Source organism: Lissotriton helveticus, chromosome 10 (genome assembly GCF_964261635.1).
Source record: "Lissotriton helveticus chromosome 10, aLisHel1.1, whole genome shotgun sequence".
NCBI classification, from domain to species: Eukaryota; Metazoa; Chordata; class Amphibia; order Caudata; family Salamandridae; genus Lissotriton; species Lissotriton helveticus.
Genome location: NC_136071.1, coordinates 1,153,080,232 through 1,153,104,052, shown reverse-complemented (window position 1 = coordinate 1,153,104,052; position 23,821 = coordinate 1,153,080,232). Strand labels below are relative to the sequence as shown.

The 23,821-nt window shown below is 47.5% G+C and overlaps 1 protein-coding gene across 2 annotated transcripts in view; it reads right to left on the bottom strand.

Moving 5' to 3' along the window:
* Positions 1 to 23,821, bottom strand: part of NGLY1 (N-glycanase 1) — a 213,168-nt gene that overhangs the window by 113,517 nt on the left and 75,830 nt on the right. For both annotated transcript variants that reach the window (XM_078663965.1, XM_078663966.1), the window contains exon 4: positions 16,765 to 16,927. In XM_078663965.1, the coding sequence (XP_078520091.1) occupies positions 16,765 to 16,927 (163 nt within the window). The remainder of the gene's footprint in view (positions 1 to 16,764; positions 16,928 to 23,821) is intronic.

The window sequence follows — 23,821 nt, the reverse complement described above, 5'->3', positions numbered from 1 at the left end:
ATACCACTAAGGAATCTAGGGGTATCTGCCCTTTGATGTATGTAGGATCTATAGGTGCAGCCCGGTATTTTTTCTCAATTCTAGGGTTTATGACACGTGCTCTAGCAGTGTCCTTAAAGATGTCACTTGCATGTTTTAATACCCCTTTTAACATTGGGAGTGTTTTAACGTGTCTCTCAGATGTCGTCAGTGTATCAAAGAGGAAGTCTTCCTCAATAGCATCAGAGTGCATCTCTACATTGTGGTAGGTTGCTGCTCTATCTAGTAGTGAATTAAATGCTACTGTATCCTCTGTGGGTGATGGCTTAGTGGGGTATACTGCAGGGTCTGTAATGGGCAGAATCCCTTCAGTGTCTGGTTCTCCTCCTCCACCCCATGGCTGTGTGTTTGGCTCTGCCAGTGGGTTTTGTGGATAACCAAAACCTACATCTGCGTCCTGATCTTCATCAGGGTTGTAGTCAGAGCATGCAGGTGAGGTTGGGGTATAAGGAGTAGTAGGCATAGCAGGAGCGATAGGTTCAAAGAATATAGGAGAGGTGGCACAGTCTCTCTTTTTCTTTAGGGGGATCCTGGAAAGGTCTTCAGTTGGTAGAGGTCTTTTCTTTTTGGTATAAACAGTCACTTTACCAGTTTTAGGGTCAATGTAGAGTTTTGACTGGTCTTCTGAGGAGGGATCTGGGTGAATTATTTCCTCTTCCACAGTCCTTGGTTTTGGTGCTGTAAGCTTTGGTTTTTGTCCCTTGGGGTCGATGCTTTTTGTGGCTTCGACCGTTTTAGGTGGTTGGATCGGTTTTGGATGTTTTTCAACAGGTTTGGTTGGTTGAACGTCTTTGGCTGGCTTCACAACCTGTTTCGGACCGAGCGGTTTTGTCGGTTCGACAGTGTCTGTTTTTTTTTTTGGAGCCTGCTGTTTCGGGTCGACGCCCTTTTTCTGTTCGATGGGCTTCGGCTCGACCAATTTCCTGTCGTCCACCTTCGGTTTCGCTTTTGGTTCGACGGTAGTTTTGGGCGTAGGCCTTGTGCTGTCGTCGACCGTTTTTTCCCCCTTGTCTATACCGGAGGCTGATTTGCTCGATTCGACGTGCTTTTTGGGGGTCGATTCGCCATGCTTTTGTTTTCGTGTCGAATCGACGTGTTTTGGCTTCGAGGTTGACTAGACGGCCTTCGACTTCAAGCTCGACTCGACTGCTTTGGTCTTCGATGTCGACTCAACAGTCTTTGTTTTCGAAGGTTGTAGTGGTACTGTGGCCTTCGGTTCGACGCCTTTCGGCTTAGTTACCTTCGGTTCGACGTAATTCGATCCGAAGACTGTATTGTCGATTAGTTTCGGTTTCGATGGAACCGATGTTGTGTGATGTGTCTCAGAGGGCTCTTTTGATATGTTCTTAGCCCGTCGGTATGGCGGGGCTGTAGAATGAGGGTGTTGATCTCGGCTAAGGCCTGCTGGCGATGCCTCGACCTGAGTCTCTGATAGAGGTGTAGTGTCTATATGGGGCGGTGTACTCCCGGTTCGCCCCTTGTCTTCATTGGAGTCGTCTTCAACTGCTACGATGTCCTGATCATAGTCCTCGAGATAGACGATTAGTTTTCCCTTTGGGGTAATATTCGGAGTCGGGCTCCGAGTATTGTCTGTTGTCTTGATCCGAGTCTTCGGCGCTCGCTAGATCTTCTTCGTCATCGAAGATATTCTCGGGCTCTGGTGCCGACCGTTGCATTTCTTGCCTCGCCGCCCGTCGATTCCGAATAGTCTTTTTCAATCGGAACTGGGCACAGGCTAGGCAACTATCTTCATTGTGATCTGGAGATAGGCATTTATTGCACACCGGATGCTGGTCTGTGTGTGGGAACTTCGAGTTGCACTGAGGGCAGTACTTAAATGGACTTCGTTCCATCGACGTTCGGTCCACGTGGTATCGAGAAGGCCTCACGGCCCGATTCTATGACCGGAGTGCAACAAAGTTGTAAAAGTGTATCGGCACCGAGCGCTTGAACAATACCGACGGATCCGAAGGCCTTTTGGCCTTTTGAAGAGTTTTTCTTGATTCCGAACTTGGAGAGTAGGAAAGTACATCCGAACCCAATGGCGGAGAAAAACAATCTGGGGATGGAGAGGATGCCCATGCACACTGTAGTCCAAGGGAGGAGCCACCTATCTCGTGATACTTCGAAGACTCTTCCAGGACAACAATGTGCAATCATCCGGACCCAACACTAGGCGGCGATCTATGCACAGATATGAATTCAGCAGCACACATGCCTCGAACATATGTTTTTGAAAAATGTTTTTTTTTTTTAATACATATGGGCAGTTAATTCATCAGTTCCACTTATTTTCTGGTCTTTCCTGGCTTCCGGTGTGTGTTGCTCCCAATTTTCCCTTACATAGCCATCATCACTTTTCTTTCCTGCCAAAGGAGCAGAAACAGCCAGTGTCTTCTCCTTGCCTCCTACAGCACTGTAGCTGGTCGTATGTTGGTTCTGTCTCCAGCGTCAAAAGTACTAGAGCAAGAAACTGGACCGAATGTTCATTTGTTGATCTACTCAATACCACCACCCAACACTCACAGCTGGGAACAAGTGTCAAAGGTTGATATTCATCCACAAGATGAGTTTTCAGTGTCTAGTGATAGGGTCGTGCAGCTTCTGTGCCTGCCTGAGGAATGTTTGGGCACTCTTACCTACATATCGTTGCAGTGCAACGCATGACTTTGCAAAGGGCATGCTTGGTCAATTTTGACATCAGCCACCGATGACCTCCTTGATTGAGAGGGCTAAAGGGTTCGGTTTTAATCTACAGTGACGATTATAGTTTTTTTTTTTACTGCAGCAGTTTGCTAACATATGCCCTTCAGCAAGGGCCTCGAGTTAAGAAACTATACTGATTCGCTCCTTGACCTGTTGCTTAGTAAGCCCAGGAACGGTTTGTAAATCTCAGTTATAATCATGCTACAATCTGCTTTGGCAATCTTCGTTTTTTTGTACTTTCAGCAGCCCGTTTACAATAACTGCCATCACATCCCTGAGTTTGCATTCCTTCCTGGTCATGAAATTCAGTTACTCCTATTTCCCCTTCCATTGTTACATTCAGTTCTCACCCTTCTAGTCTCTTTGCAAATTCTTCAATTATAGTAAGCTTGACACGCAATCTAAGATCCACAAAGACATTTGTCATCTTTTCTTTTGAGAAACATGAACAAGATACAGGCCGACGTCTTCACTTAAGCAATGCTGGATGCACCTGCTGACATTCTACGCTGGCTTCCATCTCCTGTGCTCCCTGAATACTAATAACTGGTACACGGATAACCTCTGCCAACTGAAAATTCTAGGTCTGAAAATCGAAATTACCATAGTCATCTCAGACTGACGGGCAAATCAGCTGCAAATCAGCTTGTGACACAGCAAAGAATGATTAGTTTCAAACACACACATATCTATTTTGCAACTATAAGGAAATTATTTTCCTAGCTCCTCTTCTAGCACAGCAGATTCCTCAAAATACCTTTGTAACAATGTTCCATCGTTCTTTACATACAAACTCACTATAAGGGGTCGCATCACCACCTCAATCACAAACATTGTGGAGGCAGGTTCTTGCTCTCCTGTAGCCACCTGTGCATCTACAATTTGTGAGCATGTTAAAAACTCCGAAACAACATACCTCAGTTGTGAGAAGTTGGCCTGATGTGCAGTGTTCACTATTCTAGTGATCACTATATATCAGTCCAAACAACCCTTATTGATGATTGGTTGTAAGTCAACCTTATAGACCAGCTATCCTAGTAGCATGGATACGAGCAGGCTAAGACTCTAGAGGGCGTGTTAAGCCAGCTGTTTTACCATCACATTACCCCTCGAACACCAAGTGAAAGGACACCACACAAGTTGTTATGAAAATAAACAGTGTATTTATTTATAACAAGACTACCCTGGCTCTTTATGAGACAGGGAGCTAAGCACACAACAAAACTCTTATGAAAATACTTTAAGTCGCACAATTTACACAAATGCCCGAGGGGCACGAAAAACCATATACTACAAAAGTGGAATGCGAATTACTAGCAGGTAAGTAACGATTCTCAGAGGCTTTGGGATCGCTAGGACTGGACTACTGAACCTTTAGATTACTAGCAGGAGGCCTAGGGAACTCGGGTGTAGAGTGTGCACTCTCACGCGGGATGCGGGACAAAGTCTATGGAAACTAGAATTCACAAAGTTACTGTTCTCGGGCGAACCCGACTAGCTGGGACGAAAACGGGGGTGGATCCGAACACTTGGAGTGTTGGACTATGCTGGGGCACCGGAGTGCAGGATTTACCTAGCCCAGGGGCTGCGGCTGCATAGGGTTCAAGTTGCGTCGGAAACCCACGTTGACGGACCAGGAGCCTGAAGAAGAAGTTTCTGGCAGGCGACCAGTGAAGAAAAGTTCGAAGAGATCCAAGCCTGGATCAGGGAAGAAGAAAACCTGAAAGCAGAGGGGACTAAGTTCTGAATCACTAGCCAGTGATTAAGTGGGCACCAGGATGGCACCGGGCGAAGTCACCGCAGTCAGGTGAGTGGGCGCTGCTGGGCTCTGCAGTCTCTCGGACCAGGAGGCGTTGTCGGCGACCAGGATGGAGGTGCGAGCTGTCCCACGAAGGTTCTTGCTGTCAACGTCGCTGGACCCAGGATTGGGGCAACAAGTCTTGGCAAATGCAAGGCCCACGCGGTGGACCTAAAATGGCGTCTTGAGTGGACCAGGAGGGTCCAGGATACTTCTCTGATGGAGGGAAGCAAGGGCCAGTCTGGAGCAACCAGACCAGCAGTGTTTGTCGTTGTGGAGCGTCGTGAAGGGGCCACTAGCCAACGGGCAAGCGACCTAGACAACGCGGTGAGCAGCAAAGAGCAGAAGGGCCCCACGCAGATCTCGTGGATGCAAGGGGGCTGAGCTTCAGTGCTGGAGCTGCTCAGGGTCGGGGCTTCTCTTACCCCAAAGCACTTGGTCGAGGGTCACTCGGGTGTCGTGCTGGACAAGCGTCGTGCAGTTCAGAAGATGGCCGGTCCCTCGAGGTCTCGTCGCACCCACGGATCACAGCTGGGCTGATGATGTGGGTTGAGGTCAGAGGTGCCAGGGAAGCCGGTTCTCGTCGTGATGAAGCAGTCTTGATCCGAAGGAGAGACTGGCAACAAACCGCGAAGCTTGGTTGGTGCCTGCTGCTGCAGGGTGACTACTCCTTAGTCACAAGGGAGAAAATCTTGCGTAGAGTCTGGAGTTCTTCTTGAAGAAGGTCGGTTCAGGATTCAAAGATTGATCTAATTTGGAAGGGGGCCTGCTCCTACCTTTATCCTGAAAAAGGGGGCTGGCACGCGACTAAGTCCTGCCCTAGGGGTGGGACTAGGAAGGGGGGTGGTTACACCCCTCTCCCAAGCCGGGCTTTCCCCAGCTCAGGGGCTGGTGTGCCCCTGGAACTGGTTCTAGCCGGCATATGCACAGTGAGCACCGGGGTGCCACTTGCAGTCACCTTCCTCTGTAGCCCTGCCTACCTGGGATACACAAAACCCTGTCTGGGACGGTGCTGGCACCACCCCTGACAGGAAACCCTTTGTCCTTGCCTCCTGCTCTGGGAGGACTCCCAGCAGCAGGAGGGCAGACTTGTGTCTCGGTGGCAGCATCCATTTTGTGGAGCTAAGGCTCTGTTTGACTTTAACCGGGGTTACAGGCTACATACATGTCGTGTCCCTCTAGAAGGGTGGAATGCTAACCCCGTCGCCAGAATTGGCAAGGGGTTAGTATTCCAATTCGTATGACACCTTACTCGACATGTTTTGATAAAGCGATACCAGAGTTGGCATATAACTGCGAGGATTATAATGCACTTAAGAGTATATGGTATGCGATATCATGGAAACGGCTAAGGGATAGATCCCGAAAGCCGCAGACAGGCTCAGCTCATGCCAGAGCACCATCTCACACGATTCCAAGCACTCTGCCTTCAGGATTGTCAAGGCCTGCCATAGGAGTGACTGATAGGAGATCAGTGTGCCCCTTTAGGTTTAGATATAGGTATACTATATCTACAGCAAAGGGTGATTACACCACCTTGCCCCAGCTGTCAAGCAGCCAGTTGTGTCAGTTTAGTTAGTCAGCCCAGGGGTGGCATAATACATGCTGCAGCCCCTGGGAGACTTCTGGGTACCCCTCAGCCCTGGGTACAGGGACTCAGAGAGGGCCCAGTGCCAATTCAGTACCTGAGTACAATTTGGATAGAGAGAACAGCTAGGCTGTGGGTCTGATTAGCAGGCCCACAGCCAGGGAAAGTCGTAAACCAGTGAAGCAAAAAGCAAAAATCTGGGTGATCATAGGATTGCAGACCCTACTCTCCTACATGACCCCCCCCCCCAAACTTTGGGACAATAAACTAACCTTGACCAGGTGAGTCTTCTTGCTCTAAGTGGAAATACCTGGAGAGCCCATCAGCATTGCTGTGATCAGTACCAGGTCTATGCTCCACTGTAAAATCCATCCCCTGTAGGGAAATGGACCACCTAAGCAGTTTGGGGTTTTCACCCTTCATCTGATTTAGCCACAAGAGGGGCTTATGGTCGGTCTGAATTGTGAAGTGAGTACCAAACAAGTAGGCCCTCAGCTTCTTCAGGGCCCAAACCACAGCAAAGGCCTCCCTCTCAATAGCTGACCAATTTTTCTCTCTGGGGGTCAGCCTCCTGCTAATGAAAGCAATAGGCTGGTCATTACCATCAAAATTCAGCTGAGACAGAACAGCTCCCACACCCAACTCAGAAGCATCTGTTTGGAAAATTAATGGCTTGGAGTAATCTGGACTCTTAAGGATAGGTGCTGTGCACATGGCCTGTTTTAGGTCATTGAATGCTTTCTGACAGCTTGCTGTCCACTGAACTTTCTTTGGCATCTTCTTGCTTGTCAGGTCATTAAGAGGGGTCACTATGGACCCATAATTTCTGACAAACTTTCTGTAATAACCAGTCAGGCCCAAGAAAGCTCGAACCTGAGTCTGGGTGATTGGAGGAGCCCAGTCCTGGATGGCCTGTATTTTACTCTCCAATGGCTGAACCTGGCCTCCACCTACAAGGTGGCCCAGGTATACAACCTGTGTCTGCCCTATTTGGCACTTAGTGGCCTTGATAGTGAGGTCTGCCTTTTGCAGGGCCTCTAACACTTTCCTCAGGTGGACCAGGTGATCCTCCCAGGTGGAGCTAAAGACAGCAATATCGTCAAGATATGCTGCACAGAAGTCATCCAGCCCAGTGAGGACTTGATTCACCAACCTTTGGAAGGTGGCAGGTGCATTTTTCAAACCAAAGGGCATTACCACAAATTGATAATGCCCACCAGGGGTAGAAAATGCTGTCTTGGGTTTGGCCTCCTCAGCTAACCTGATTTGCCAATACCCAGCTGTCAAATCAAATGTACTTAAGTACTTGGCAGAAGCTAATCTATCTATAAGTTCATCTGCTCTTGGTATTGGGTGGGCATCAGTCTTAGTGACTGCATTGAGGCCTCTGTAGTCTACGCAAAACCTCATCTCTTTCTTACCACCCTGGGTGTGAGGCTTTGGCACTAGAACTACTGGGCTAGCCCAAGGGCTATCTGAGGGTTCAATGACTCCCAGCTCCAACATTTTCTGCACTTCTGTTTTGATGCAGTCTCTAACATGATCAGGCTGTCTGTAGATTTTACTCTTGACAGGCAGACTGTCTCCAGTGTCAACATCATGGGTACACCAATCAGTTTGGCTGGGTGTCAGAGAGAACATATGTCTGAAGGATTGCAGAACTTGCCTGCAATCCTGTTGCTGATGCTCAGTGAGGCTGCCACAAAAGACAACACCATCTACTGATCCATCATCAGGATTCTGAGTGAGCAGGTCTGGGAGAGGGTCACTCTCTTCCTCCTGTCCCTCATCTGTGGCCATGAGCAAGCTCATGTCCTTCCTGTCGACATATGCCTTGAGCCTGTTTACATGGAGCACTCTGGGAGGGCTCCTGGGAGTTCCAAGATCTACCAAGTAGGTAACCTCTCCCTTTTGCTCAATGATGGTGTGGGGCCCAGACCATTTGTCTTTGAGAGCTGCTGGGGCCACTGGCTCCAGCACCCACACCTTCTGTCCAGGCTTGTACACAGTCAGGACAGCCTTTTGGTCATGCCAAGCTTTTTGGAGTTCTTGGCTGGCCTCCAGGTTTTTAGATGCCTTTTCCATATACTCAGCCATCCTGGAGCGGAGACCAAGTACATAGTCCACTATGTTGGTTGCAGGCTTTTTGAGAGGTCTCTCCCATCCTTCCTTCACCAAACACAGGGGTCCTCTTACAGGATGCCCATACAGAAGCTCAAAGGGGCTGTAGCCAACCCCCTTCTGTGGGACCTCTCTGTAAGCAAACAAGAGGCAGGGGATCAGGACATCCCATTTTCTCCTAAGAGTTTCAGGTAGTCCATGAATCATCCCTTTGAGGGTCCTGTTGAATCTCTCAACAAGCCCATTGCATTGTGGGTGGTAGGGTGTGGTGAACTTGTAGTTCACACCACACTCCTTCCACATTGCAGTCAGATATCCTGACATGAAGTTTGTACCTCTGTCAGAAACGACCTCCTTAGGGAAGCCCACTCTGGAGAACACTCCAACTAGGGCCCTTGCCACTACAGGTGCCCTAGTGGTCCTAAGTGGAATAGCTTCAGGATACCTGGTGGCATGGTCCACCACCACCAGTATAAACTTGTGCCCTGATGCTGTCTGGGGTTCCATTGGACCAACAATGTCAATCCCCACTCTTTCAAAGGGAACCCCCACCACAGGTAGTGGTATGAGGGGGGCCTTTGTTGTGCCACCTGACTTACCACTGGCTTGGCAAGTGACACAGGAGCGACAAAACTCCTTGGTATTCTCATTCATGTGGGGCCAGTGAAAGTGTGAGACAAGCCTGTCCCACGTCTTTGTCTGACCTAAATGACCTGCAAGGGGAATCTCATGGGCCAAGGTGAGAAGGAAACCTCTCAGAGACAAGGGGATGACCAGCCTCCTGGTTGCACCAGGCTTGGGGTCTCTTGACTCAGAGTACAGGAGTCCATCTTCCCAGTATACCCTGTGGGCACCTGTGGCATTCCCTGCAGCCTCAGCAGCAGCCTGCTGTCTGAGGGGTTCAAGGGAAGGGCAGTCTAACTGTGCCTTCCCCAGGTCTTCTCTGGAGGGTCGCCCTGAGCCCAGAAACTCAACTTGATCAAGTTCAAGCTCTTTAGGCTCAGTTTCCCTCAGCTCTCTCAGATCAGCCTCCTCAGAGACTTGATCCTCAACCTGGGGCAAGGGGGAAGGCAAAGCCTCAACCCTACTGCTCTTCTTCTTGGAAGGTGTCTGGTCCATTCTTCCAGGATCCAGCACCTGTTCAGTGGGGCATCTTCTGGCCTGTGACCTAGTCACAGCAAGCACATGTGCTGGCAAGCCTAACATTTCCATGTGAGTCCTCTGCTCCACTTCTGACCATAGTGATGACTCCAAATCATTGCCCAACAAACAATCAACTGGGAGGTCTGAACTGACTACAACTTTCTTTTGACCCTTCACTCCACCCCAGGAGAAAGCCACAATCGCCATACTATGACTGGTAGTGACGTTGCTGGCATTGGTCACCAGGAAATCTGTACCTGGCATGATCTGTCCAGGGTCCACAAAGTTAGGTGTCACCATGGTGACACTGGCACAAGTGTCCCTATAGGCCTGAGCCATCTTGCCATTAATCAAAGGTGTCTGCCTGTATTTGCCCAAAGTATTGGGACTTGTGTCAGGGGATATATCCATATCCCCTGTACAGACAAGGACAGCCTGAGTGAGTGTGCCAACTAAGTTGTCAGACCCCTCAGTTCCCAAGGTTAACCCAACTAATGCCTTGGGAGGTACACTACCACTACTGGCTGTACTTGGGGGTGCAGTTGCCTTAGGGGCTGTAGTGGTAGGAGTTTGCCCTCCTCTTTTGGTGCACTCACTAAACCAGTGAGACTTACTTTTACAGTACTGGCACCACCTTTTTGACTGGCCTTCTTGAGTCTTCTTCTTCTGGGAAGCCTGACCCCCACCCTCTTTGGTTTGTTGGGGACCTGGTGAAGACTTCTGGTCGTTTTGTTAATTCTTAGTACTACCCTTCTGGTCTGCTTTCTTCTGACCACCCTGGTTCTGGTTCTGGTTCTGCTTGATCCTTGTTCTGACCCATTTGTCTGCCTTCTTTCCCAATTCTTGGGGAGAGGTCAGATCTGAATCAACAAGGTGCTGGTGCAACAACTGGTTCTGACAATTATTTAAAATTTGTTCTCTCATCATCAGATTATACAATCCTGTGTAATCAGTAACCTTGCTACCCAGCAACCAGCCCTCCAAAGCCTTAGTGGCACAATCCACAAAGTCAGACCAGTCCTGAGACTGAGTTTTCTGGGTGTCTCTGAACAGCAACCTGTACTGCTCAGTGGTTAAACCGAACCCATCAACCAGTGTATTTTTCAGGACCTGGTAATCGTTAGCATCATCTACTCTTGTAGTGAGGAGCTTATCTCTACCTTTACCATCAAAGGAGAGCCACAGTATAGCTGCCCACTGACTCTGGGGAATGCACTGCACAGTGCAGGCCCTCTCCAAAGCAGCCATCCATTTCTGGATGTCATCTCCTTGTTTAAAGGGGGGCACTATTTTTGTCAGGTGTTTAGTATCTAAACCCTTCTCTCTATCTCTTGGGAGATTGCTGCCACCAGTGGGAGCTAACCCACTCATCTGCTGCTCTCTAGCAAAGGCAAGCTTTTCTTTGGCCAGGGCAAGTTCTTCCCTTTCAATCCTCAGAGCAGCCGGTCTCATTCTAGCTTCATGCTCTATTCTCTGGGGGGAAGTCAATCTCCTCTGGGGAGAGTTCCTTCTCCTCTGAGAAGAGGCATTAGAGTGCAGAGATCTATTGGAGTCCCTAGAAAGAGATCTATCTCTCCTAACTCCAAGGTTAGGCCCACTTCGGGTTAGTACTGGGGGTCCCCCAGATCCTAGCCCAAGTAAGTCTAAGTTGGCCCTGGTTAGCCTTCTGACTACCTCAAGACCTTTGTCTACCTCATCCCCAGAGAGTTCCTCTTGATCCTCCTCCTCAACTGCATTGGCAGTGTTGGGGAGGTCTGGATCCCCAGAGGTACCCTGTAAGGCTGGCATATTCCCATCTAACTGAGAAATCTTTCTCGCATCATAAGTCTCTAAGAGACCTATTTGGAAGGGAATGGTGGGGTTAGACCCCTGTTTCAGTTTCCTGGAGGTACACACTTGTCTCATCTCCTGGAAACTGAGAGCTGCATATCTTGAAGTGACCTGTGGAGGGTCAATGTTCACCAGGGGAGTCTCAGTGGACTCTCCATGGTTAGACATGCTTTTCTAGTGAGGTGTAAGTGGTGCACTTACCTACACTATATGTTTGCCTACTGATCCCTTGCTAGAGTTGTAGTTTAGGGTGTGCTACGCCCTAGGAGCTACAACAGCTGGTTCAGTAGAACTCAGAGTATTCTAAGCTAAGTTATATGTACCTCAGTACTTATGTGATCTTTCACAAGATATTCTTAGGATATGCGTGGTAAAACAACAGCAAGCTCAAATCCCAACCGCTGCTCACCAATGTGAGAAGTTGGCCTGATGTGCAGTGTTCACTATTCTAGTGATCACTATATATCAGTCCAAACAACCCTTATTGATGATTGGTTGTAAGTCAACCTTATAGACCAGCTATCCTAGTAGCATGGATACGAGCAGTCTAAGGCTAAGACTCTAGAGGGCGTGTTAAGCCAGCTGTTTTACCATCACATTACCCCTTGAACACCAAGTGAAAGGACACCACACAAGTTGTAATGAAAATAAACAGTGTATTTATTTATAACAAGACTACCCTGGCTCATTATGAGACAGGGAGCGAAGCACACAACAAAACTCTTATGAAAATACTTTAAGTCGCACAATTTACACAAATGCCCGAGGGGCACGAAAAACCATATACTACAAAAGTGGAATGCGAATTACTAGCAGGTAAGTAACGATTCTCAGAGGCTTTGGGATCGCTAGGACTGGACTACTGAACCTTTAGATTACTAGCAGGAGGCCTAGGGAACTCGGGTGTAGAGTGTGCACTCTCACGCGGGATGCGGGACAAAGTCTATGGAAACTAGAATTCACAAAGTTACTGTTCTCGGGCGAACCCGACTAGCTGGGACGAAAACGGGGGTGGATCCGAACACTTGGAGTGTTGGACTATGCTGGGGCACCGGAGTGCAGGATTTACCTAGCCCAGGGGCTGCGGCTGCATAGGGTTCAAGTTGCGTCGGAAACCCACGTTGACGGACCAGGAGCCTGAAGAAGAAGTTGCTGGCAGGCGACCAGTGAAGAAAAGTTCGAAGAGATCCAAGCCTGGATCAGGGAAGAAGAAAACCTGAAAGCAGAGGGGACCAAGTTCTGAATCACTAGCCAGTGATTAAGTGGGCACCAAGATGGCACCGGGCGAAGTCACCGCAGTCAGGTGAGTGGGCGCTGCTGGGCTCTGCAGTCTCTCGGACCAGGAGGCGTTGTCGGCGACCAGGATGGAGGTGCGAGCTGTCCCACGAAGGTTCTTGCTGTCGACGTCGCTGGACCCAGGATTGGGGCAACAAGTCTTGGCAAATGCAAGGCCCACGCGGTGGACCTAAAATGGCGTCTTGAGTGGACCAGGAGGGTCCAGGATACTTCTCTGATGGTGGGAAGCAAGGGCCAGTCTGGAGCAACCAGACCAGCAGTGTTTGTCGTTGTGGAGCGTCGTGAAGGGGCCACTAGCCAACGGGCAAGCGACCTAGACAACGTGGTGAGCAGCAAAGAGCAGAAGGGCCCCACGCAGATCTCGTGGATGCAAGGGGGCTGAGCTTCAGTGCTGGAGCTGCTCAGGGTCGGGGCTTCTCTTACCCCAAAGCACTTGGTCGAGGGTCACTCGGGTGTCGTGCTGGACAAGCGTCGTGCAGTTCAGAAGATGGCCGGTCCCTCGAGGTCTCGTCGCACCCACGGATCACAGCTGGGCTGATGATGTGGGTTGAGGTCAGAGGTGCCAGGGAAGCCGGTTCTCGTCGTGATGAAGCAGTCTTGATCCGAAGGAGAGACTGGCAACAAACCGCGAAGCTTGGTTGGTGCCTGCTGCTGCAGGGTGACTACTCCTTAGTCACAAGGGAGAAAATCTTGCGTAGAGTCTTGAGTTCTTCTTGAAGAAGGTCGGTTCAGGATTCAAAGATTGATCTAATTTGGAAGGGGGCCTGCTCCTACCTTTATCCTGAAAAAGGGGGCTGGCACGCGACTAAGTCCTGCCCTAGGGGTGGGACTAGGAAGGGGGGTGGTTACACCCCTCTCCCAAGCCGGGCTTTCCCCAGCTCAGGGGCTGGTGTGCCCCTGGAACTGGTTCTAGCCGGCATATGCACAGTGAGCACCGGGGTGCCACTTGCAGTCTCCTTCCTCTGTAGCCCTGCCTACCTGGGATACACAAAACCCTGTCTGGGACGGTGCTGGCACCGCCCCTGACAGGAAACCCTTTGTCCTTGCCTCCTGCTCTGGGAGGACTCCCCGCAGCAGGAGGGCAGACTTGTGTCTCGGTGGCAGCATCCATTTTGTGGAGCTAAGGCTCTGTCTGACTTTAACCGGGGTTACAGGCTACATACATGTCGTGTCCCTCTAGAAGGGTGGAATGCTAACCCCGTCGCCAGAATTGGCGAGGGGTTAGTATTCCAATTCGTATGACACCTTACTCGACATGTTTTGATAAAGCGATACCAGAGTTGGCATATAACCGCGAGGATTATAATGCACTTAAGAGTATATGGTATGCGATATCATGGAAACGGCTAAGGGATAGATCCCGAAAGCCGCAGACAGGCTCAGCTCATGCCAGAGCACCATCTCACACGATTCCAAGCACTCTGCCTTCAGGATTGTCAAGGCCTGCCATAGGAGTGACTGATAGGAGATCTGTGTGCCCCTTTAGGTTTAGATATAGGTATACTGTATCTACAGCAAAGGGTGATTACACCACCTTGCCCCAGCTGTCAAGCAGCCAGTTGTGTCAGTTTAGTCAGCCCAGGGGTGGCATAATACATGCTGCAGCCCCTGGGAGACTTCTGGGTACCCCAGGGACTCAGAGAGGGCCCAGTGCCAATTCAGTACCTGAGTACAATTTGGATAGAGAGAACAGCTAGGCTGTGGGTCTGATTAGCAGGCCCACAGCCAGGGAAAGTCGTAAACCAGTGAGGCAAAAAGCAAAAATCTGGGTGATCATAGGATTGCAGACCCTACTCTCCTACATCAGTCAAAAATTAATTGCCTTCTAAGAATATCTGCAATGCCAAAATCTTCAACCAGGCTTCAGACTATTGCAGCACACAGACCATTCTCCTAAACATGAGGGAAGGACTTTAAAACGTTGGCGACCAGGACCACCTTTAAGCCTTTAGCCTGTTGGACCTCTATACTGCCTTCGACAACACTAACTATGGAGTATTAATCAAAAAATCGTCCACTTTGGCCTACATCACAGGAATTGCACTGACATGGTTTCTCAAAATAAAGCCTCCCATCAGGTCAAACTGGCCAAGTCAATCATGAAAAGCCAATTTACAAGATGCCATTCTCCAAGGTTCTGTCTTTTCACTAACACTGTTCAAAGTTTACGCAGCAGTCTTGTTACTATTTTAGACTCCTAGAAGACAAGTGAACACAAGCATGGGGATGCCACAGTTTCACCTCTATCCTGATTAACCTGGCAATCTCCACAACCTACATAACCATCTTACACGGTCCACAACCGGATGAAGTATAACTGGCTCCGACTCAGTAATGATAAAACTAAAATCCTGGTCCTGTCAACCATACCTCTTCCCTTTATCATGGCCTAAAAAACTGAGATCTGCTTCAACCACATGAACAAAGTTTATAACACCGGTGTAATTTTTCATTACGCTCTGTTATTTCAATTTAACTCAGCCTCTAAAATTGCATTTCACCAACTATACCTGCTAAAAGGTTTTCTGCCATTACTCTACTCTGACAAAATCTTGATGATCATCACTATGGTCATGTCCTGACGAACAATGCAACAACCTGTGCACATGGCTCACCCTACTCATCTCTCTCTCTCTCTCTCAACACCCCAACGTTTTCAAAACAATGCAGCTCATCTGTGGTTTGGTTTTAATGTAATACCCACATCATGGCCCTAAAATTGCTCCATCAGCTGACAGTAAAAGAAACAGGGACCTTCAAAACTGTCTATTATATACGCACTCCATGCTTAATCACCAATCTACTTCGCAAAACTGATTATGCCTGGCCTAATCACAGAAGCCTCAAGTCTACCAACAAATGTCTTAATTATCCAACGTACCACATAAAAGAAATTTAGTTGTCAAACTTTTTTCACGTTCACGGCTCCTTCCTGTGGAATTAACCCCACTACATCCAAGACTTGAGAATGACTTTGTGAGGCTCAGAAAATCCTTCAAGACCCTAGCCCCAAGATAAATCCTCGTCAAATAGTTCCTACTGAAGTCCTGAATATTCAGAGACCTATGACCAGCAAGCCTTCGTCACTGTACGCACTTAAGATTTTGTTCTTTGAAGGCATTTTCATCTTTTGGGGAACAGCTGATGGCAGGCATCCACCGTTTATCAGATAGACTTCTGAATCTTTATCAATGGGTTCAACTATATATATATATATATATATATATATATATATATATATATATATATATAAATAAATAAATCTCATAAAGCACTCTGAAATTCCCACAGGGTGATTTGTTGTACTTGACAAAATCCCTACATAAACAAATGCAAAGAGAACATTCTAGAAGTAGATGTGGTTAGGCTGAGCAGAATATAGATTATGCCAAACGTAGATTTGACCTGGAGTCTTAGCAGCTCTGAGTAGTGAAAATTGGAGGGTTAGAGCCACACAAGGTTACCACTGAAGAAGTGATGTCTAGATCAAGAACTCTTAACCAGAATTTAGCCTCCAGAGCTTGGCACAGTACTATAGGGTCAGTCCACAGAATCTGACAATACATTGGATAACTGTTTCATAAGTGAACGCAATAAATTAAATGTGGCCTCCAGGATGTGACAATCTCCAAGAATGGCCGCCAGTTCTGGAGACAATCCGCCAGCATCAACCTTCAGACTGGATGCAATAAATCAGGTGTTGTCACCATAAGTGCACACGGTACTTCACGTGTCAGTGTTGGGTACTGCTGTAGCATAACTTAAAATGTATACTCACAAAGAATCAATGCCAGAGGTTGAAAAGAAAATTATGGCAAATACACAATCAAACTCTCTGAAATTAATTGTTCATGTTGTTAAGGAAGAACCACTAAGTTAAAATGCACTCCACAATTATACAACTCTGGCCCACTGCTGCGGTTTGTCAGACGAGAGACAACCAATGAGTTGGTTGCATGCGATTACTTTGAAAACAAGTACATGGAATATCATTACTGAGACACCATTTCATCTAAACTGTTTAATGGAAATTTTCCGAATGAATGGCAGTTACCTTTTCGTAGAAACCAATTTATAGAACGTCTTTTTGGTCGAAATTGGTTTGTGAATGCACATTTTTAAGTGTAAATGAAATGGCTGCAGGTCTTACTTTCAGAAACAGTTTTGTCTGTGATATTTATTTCAGTGCTTTACTTCATCGGACATAGTTTTCCATTAATTCACACACATCACAATGGGTTACCTTTATCAACTTCTTTAGCCTTCATCAGTGATTCACAGGCTTTACTTTTCAAAGTCGGAGTTGGGATGACAGCTAAAGCCTTGCTCTGGAGGATGGGACTTTCGTACATCAGCATGTGCTGAAAGTTAGATTGTAGGGTTTTAAAGAACTTCATTTCCGAGGCCTAGGGTGAAAAAATACAGAGAAGGTTATGATACACTGTGCTTCAAATAAATGCCCTTGTAACACATGAAGAGTGGAAAGAAATCAAGTGTGCAACTGGTACACAGCAGACAGTTCAATAGAAAGCAGATGTCTTTCAAATTTGGCAGAGCATTTCCGTTATCTTTTCACAATGTATACAAGGGAGCAACAGACTCATGGCTAAAGTGGTTTATGCAAGGACTGCAAGAACCTGGCTCTCTATATAGTGCACCAAAATGAGGTACACTGCGCAGGGAGTCCAGATAAACCCCAAAGGAATTACAAGGAAGAAATTACACCCCAAATGCTCTCTATTGCTAAGCATGTATTGCGTACACAAAGGCAGTAAATGAGAACCACTCAAAGAAATCCAACACAAATTTATAAAAATAACACGTTGTTATATAAATTTAGATACCAAGATCATCGGAATCGGGTAAGTATTTTTAGAGTTATGAAGTTTTACATTTTTCTATTTCTGGATCGGTAATGTTATCCTATGGAGGAAAAACATGTATTGCATTCGGGCACTTAACAGCGACTTACAGGACTTTTCTTCTGCACTTACATGAAGTATGGGGCAAGGTCCAAGGACACACCAACAGGTCACCTCGGGAGGCTCTGGGGCGTCCAGGTGCAGAGCCGTTATGGTTTTGGGTGTCCCTTTCACATCAATGGGAGAATGGGCCGGTCAGAAAGAGGTTGCAAGCTGGAATTGGGGGAACCTACAATGGGGCTCAACCCTTGAGATCCTCCGACACACAGAGACATCCTTGGTCCACTTCTCCTAAGGCTGTGGGCCTATGATGCATTGGTGTCTTTTGGCGTCTGATCTCATGCTGGAGTCACTCGCGGTTGGAGGGGACCTGCAGAAAGAGGCTTTAGGCAGCAATTGAAGTCCAGTCTGAGTAAACTCATGGATATGCTGAACTCTTGTAGACCTGGGAACCCTGTAGTCACCATCACCTCCCTTGAACTCTGGCGTGTGGGTACATAGGTGCTTTGAGGTGCTGGGTAGCAGGGGTCGCACTCACTTCTGTGTCTTTGGTTTCTGCAGAGGGAGGCAAGCAGGACAGCAGGGTAACTCTCGGTATGGGTTTCACTGTCCTTGAAGTCCCTCGAAGTGCCGGTCTAGCTTCGTTGGTAGTCCGGAGGCTCGAAAACAACCGTTGGCTGCTGCAAGGTGTCCGGTACCCCAAGTATTGGAGTCGTGCGGCTCCAGTCGGTCCAAACATGGAGGGAGAATGGATCTGACCTGTAGGAGCACTTCCTGGGCAGAGGTTGTGTCGGCAATCCCGATGAGCGGCAGGTTGGTGTACCGGGTCTTGCTCCTTTGGTGCCTGCGGCTGCCTGCGGCTGCAGGGGAGTAGCTCCTCTATAGAGCTTGGCGAAGCACTGGCTTCTTGAGATCTGCACGGCTGCAGGACAAGTCAGTTGCAGCAGACAGGCGGTCAGGGTTGCCGCCAATTCAGTCGTGCTCCTCGGTTCTTGGGTCAGCAGTCTTCTTAGTCCACTCCTTTTATAATGTACCCGGCCTTACAGCTGTAAGGCCTGTTGTGGGGGTGACTTACAAATATTACATGCAGTGTTTAAGAGAACAGGGCACACAAGTGTGTCTCATGTTGTGTTTTAACCTTTTAGAAAACCATGCCACGCAGTCTGCAGTGGCACTCTGCCTGAGTTTGGTGCCGAGTGGCACAGGCTATGATGCAGCTCTTAGGGGCCCAATTCAGTACCAAAGCCATAGGTACCAGGGTTACCACTTACTAAGGACTTACAGGAGGTGCTAAAGGCCTGCCACTTGGGGTTCAAGTGACCAGGGGTCTTGTTTTAGGGAAATAACACAGGGACTGGGGTCCTGGCTTGCAGGAACTTAGTACACTGCAGTCAAAGTTGTGTCATTAACCAGGCAAAGGGGGGCATATTGCAACAATCACCCTGTTTCCTACATCGACACGCTTAGCACCAAAAGTACTACATTTGAATCTTGCCAATTGTAGCGGAGATGGTGTTGGGAAGGGAGAGAAGGATGTTCTGGTGTATTGTATTGCAGAATTTATGAAGAGATTACTACCCTTATGAGGGGTAATGAAGCGCTAACCTATGCCATGTAGGGTGTGTGGTTAGAAGCGTGTGGTCTTTGTTTTGTGATCCTATGTGGGTAAGTATACAGGAACATTACCACACACCATTACCATTTTATACCTAGGCTCCTTGAACCAGCTGCACCAGCCATTTCCCTGCTCCTCCCGGTACGCAACTGAAGCTCGGCCGAAAGCAAGGTGGTCTTAGAGTGTGAGTGCACAATATCTTTCCTCCCTTCCTTCACAAGATCAGTTTTGCAAACGTAAGTGAGGGACACCCCTTACCGTACTCTGTTTCCTCCTCAGTCCTCTAATAAAGGATTATGAGAAAGTGTCTCTTTTGACATAGTTAGCCCCCCTTTTTGCCTGGAAAATGTTGTGGTTTAGATTGTAGTGCATAGAGTCCCTGCCAACCTGGTCCCCTGTGCCATTTCTTCTTACTTAAAACTGTTGTGCAATAGGCCCTTCAGGCCCTCTGCAAGTCCTGAGTAAATGGTAACTGGGTACCTAGGGCATTGGGACTTAAGAGGGACCCAATTCAGCATGCATGGCCTGGTGCAGACAAAACAACAAAGTTGGCATGGCACACTGCTTATGTGCCATGTCAACTAGCACTGTCTAAGGTACAGCAAGTCACCCTTCTAGCAGGCCTTACAACCCTAAGGCAGAGTGCAGTAATAATCCACATTTGTAAAGCGCACAATCACCCGTTAGGGTCTCTAGGCGCTGGGGGCCGTCAGGAAGATTAAGCAAGCTATTGCCCAGAGTCACATGGTGCTGGGCTAACCTGCCGCCGGCGCTGGGGATCGAACCGTGATCCCCAGATTCCAGCGTCAGTCGCCCTGGCCGCGGCGCCACACCTCTCCCTTTTAAGTATATCACAGGTGTGGGTATATCTGCATGAGCAGATATGCCCAGACAATATTTAAGTCTAATTTTAGATATTGTAAGTGCCAGGGAAGCCATTGAGAGTACATGGGCTGGAAACTTGACAACTCGAGTTCCCCGCACCATGATGAATTCTCTGAACCCAGGAGTGTTTGGTACCAAACTACTCCTCTCAAACCCACACTGATGCCAGTGGGGTAATTTATTAAAACATGTACTAAGAGGGCACCTCAGACGTGCCTCCTTAAAACCTACCAACCCTGGTAATCATAAATCGTACATCATACGTTCTTATATAGCGCCTTTTCACCGTAAGGTCTCAAGGCGCTTGCTTTGGGAACCCGTCCTGGCCTTTCCCTGAGAGATTACCCCTACTGGGCATCCCCAAGGTGAAGACCAGTAACTACATAGAAAAAGGCTCCTTGAGGAATTATTTATAATTTTTCAATTAGTTTCTTTTGAGTCTTAGATAAGTACATCAATTAGAAATAGAACAGTAAAGAAACGTGATATCTCAATCGTTTTTATGCATAATTCAATAATTGTATCTTCCAATATACAAAATCAAAGCTGTATATGTTACGGCAACAAAAAACACTACATACATCTATAAATCTTTCCAGTAGTGTGATATACCATTGGTACTATATGTATTATTCACATATATACATAGTGTGCTCTTGTTACATCAATCAATTAATTCATCAATTTTTTATATACGAATCCTTTCGTTGATGAATATAAACCAAACGGTATAAGGGCGTCGACGTTTCGGTCTTTAACGTATAGATTTCACCAAGACCATCCTCAGGACTATATGTTGCACATGATATTGAATAGAGTTCTTTGCTAGATTCAATCACCACCGGCTTCACAAAGAAGACCAACGTTATACACCTTGATCAAAGTCGGGAACCATTCCTCGTTCAACTTTGTCAGCAAATGCTCGTCACGAGCATTTGCCGACAAAGTTGAACGAGGAATGGTTCCCGACTTTGATCAAGGTGTATAAATAAAATATTACACCCATCACTCCGACACGGAGCGCTGCCAGTTTGTCACGTCTAGCTTTGTTGAAATAGCGGATAGAGGAGTAACGTTGGTCTTCTTTGTGAAGCCGGTGGCGATTGAATCTAGCAAAGAACTCTATTCAATATCATGTGCAACATATAGTCCTTAGGATGGTCTTGGTGAAATCTATACGTTAAAGACCGAAACGTCGACGCCCTTATACCGTTTGGTTTATATTCATCAACGAAAGGATTTGTATATAAAAAATTGATGAATTAATTGATTGATGTAACAAGAGCACACTATGTATATATGTGAATAATACATATAGTACCAATGGTATATCACACTACTGGAAAGATGTATAGATGTATGTAGTGTTTTTTGTTGCCGTAACATATACAGCTTTGATTTTGTATATTGGAAGATACAATTATTGAATTATGCATAAAAACGATTGAGATATCACGTTTCTTTACTGTTCTATTTCTAATTGATGTACTTATCTAAGACTCAAAAGAAACTAATTGAAAAATTATAAATAATTCCTCAAGGAGCCTTTTTCTATGTAATTACTGTTACCCAGTTCCTTGGGGATAACTGGGTTGCCCTTTTTCTTACCAAGGTGAAGACCAGGCATCCCATCGCGGTGGGGACGTAGTGGAGATTAAGCAAGCTATTGCCCAGAGTTGCAGAGTGTGAACCCACGATTCGAGTAGGCACCGAGGCGAGAATTATCGAGTCCGTGGACATTTTGAGCTCAAGACCCTGCCGCGTCGGGCATTGAACCCTGGTCCCGGGTCTGACCTCTGCATCAGGGACTGCCTCCTCTAACCGGTGAGCCACACTTCTCCACTGTCACAGACTGGCTTTAGGCAGCAAGTCACCACCAGACATGTTTCTGGACTCCTGGGTCGAGAGCCCCAGCTCTCTAGGACCAGAAACAAAGCACATCCTGGGTGGAGGTGTCACACCTCTTCCCCCAGGATGGACACAGTGCTTTAGAGCAATGCTTCAAACGCATGCCGCCTTTGTAATGTGACCCCCAGCCTCTGCTGCTAGCAGCAGTTGGCTGTCCCAGATTCAGACCCCCCCCCCCCCCACTTTGGCCGGAAAAAACTATGAAGAACTGAAGGTGTGCTCACACCTACCAACTCCACCCCTAAGGTGCAGGAGGTGAGGTGAAGCACATCTTTCAGTCCATGTCATCTTGAAGATGGGGGGGGGAGGGAGGAGGAGACTCCTCCAATCAGGGCTAGGACTATGACCCCTCCCACAGGAGGGTGGCATAATTGGATGTGTAGACACCCCAGGTAAGGCGGCCATTGTCCCTACCTGCACTCCCTTAAAACACCCCTACATAGAGTAATTGGGTGGCTTCCCCAGACACTGAAACTAGTTCCTGTGGACCTTAGAGGAACGACATAGAAGGCGCCGTGCAGAGAAGACTGTCAAAGCCCACTCACTTGGCCTCAGCCCTACCAGCCTGTCTGCAGCCCTCGAAGATCCTGTGAAGAAACAATACCTGTCCTGCAGTTAGCGACCTCCACAATCCCACGGAAGACTGCCAACCTTTGAAGACCAGAACTCCAGAGGACAGAGGCTATGTCTGCAAGAAAGCAACACAAAGGACTCTGGTGCCCGCTCGATCTTGAAATAAATCTGGAGCAAAGCTTATTTTTATGAAATTGGCGTGGATCTCCTTTAGGAGTATGGAGTCATTTATTGGTCATTGTGTGGAGAAGAAATGTCCTACACTCCTCTGTGTTAGGCCTAAGGCTGTATACACACACTACTACAAATAGAGCACTTTGGGTTTGCATTGAGCCCTGTACATTTCAGGGGAATCTCTGGACTTTGTGCACAGTACAACCAGCTAGTGTTATACCATATACAAAGCCAGCTTCCTACAAGGTTGAGCTGTGGCACAAGACTGGCCAACACATTTTTGTTTTCAGAGTATGAGTGAAGTAGACTTTATGGGGGAAGAAACATTCAAGAATAGTGAATCCCCACTGAAAGGATTGTTGGCAATTGTATGTCCCTGCAAATTCAGCTTGCTATCCTATCCCACTGTATCCCCTTCCCAAGGAAATCTAACATTATTCCCACAAGAATGGCCAGGCACCTGCTCATTAGAGGCCATCTTGAATTTCAGTTTAAACCATATGACCTGTCCTGAGCTTTTTGGATAACAGAAAATGTACAAAATAAGGTTAAAATGAAGTGCATTTATCACTGTATGCTTTACCGGCTAACATGGTGATGGGTTGGTCTGCCGACATTGCAAATTCAAATTTAGGATATTTATGCAGCCTGCTATACATTTGCATGAACATGAATTACTCTTATATGAGCTTTATCAAGTATTTGTGTTTTCTTTCAAAACAATAACTAGTATTTCAAATGTTATTGTGGCGCTAAATAGCGAAAAATGGATGTTGAAGTTGAAGGGTTTTGTAAAGCGCTCTACTACCAAACGGTTTCTTGGCGCTGCAGAAAAACTAACCTGAGGGTAACAGGGGAGGAACTACAGTGGGTAAGCTAGAGTGAAGAGGTGGGTTTTGAGAGCTTTACGAAAGTCCATGTAGATGGAAATGGATCTAATGATGAAGGGAAGCGCATTCCAAAAAAGGGGGGCAAGGGTAGAAAAGCTAGAAGCCAAGTTTATTCCTGCGTTAGTGAGGTACGCCAAGGAGAAGCTGGGTAGAGGAGCGAAAGCTTCTGCTAGGGACATAGGCCTTGATCTTTGATCTAATGAAGTCAGGAGCCGTACCGGCCATTGGCAAAAACATCAGGCAGCCCATCTTGAATAGGGAGCGTTCCAAGATGGGAAGCCAGTGAAGGGCCTTTAGCAAGGGAGAGATGTGATGGAATTTTGGAAGTCTGTA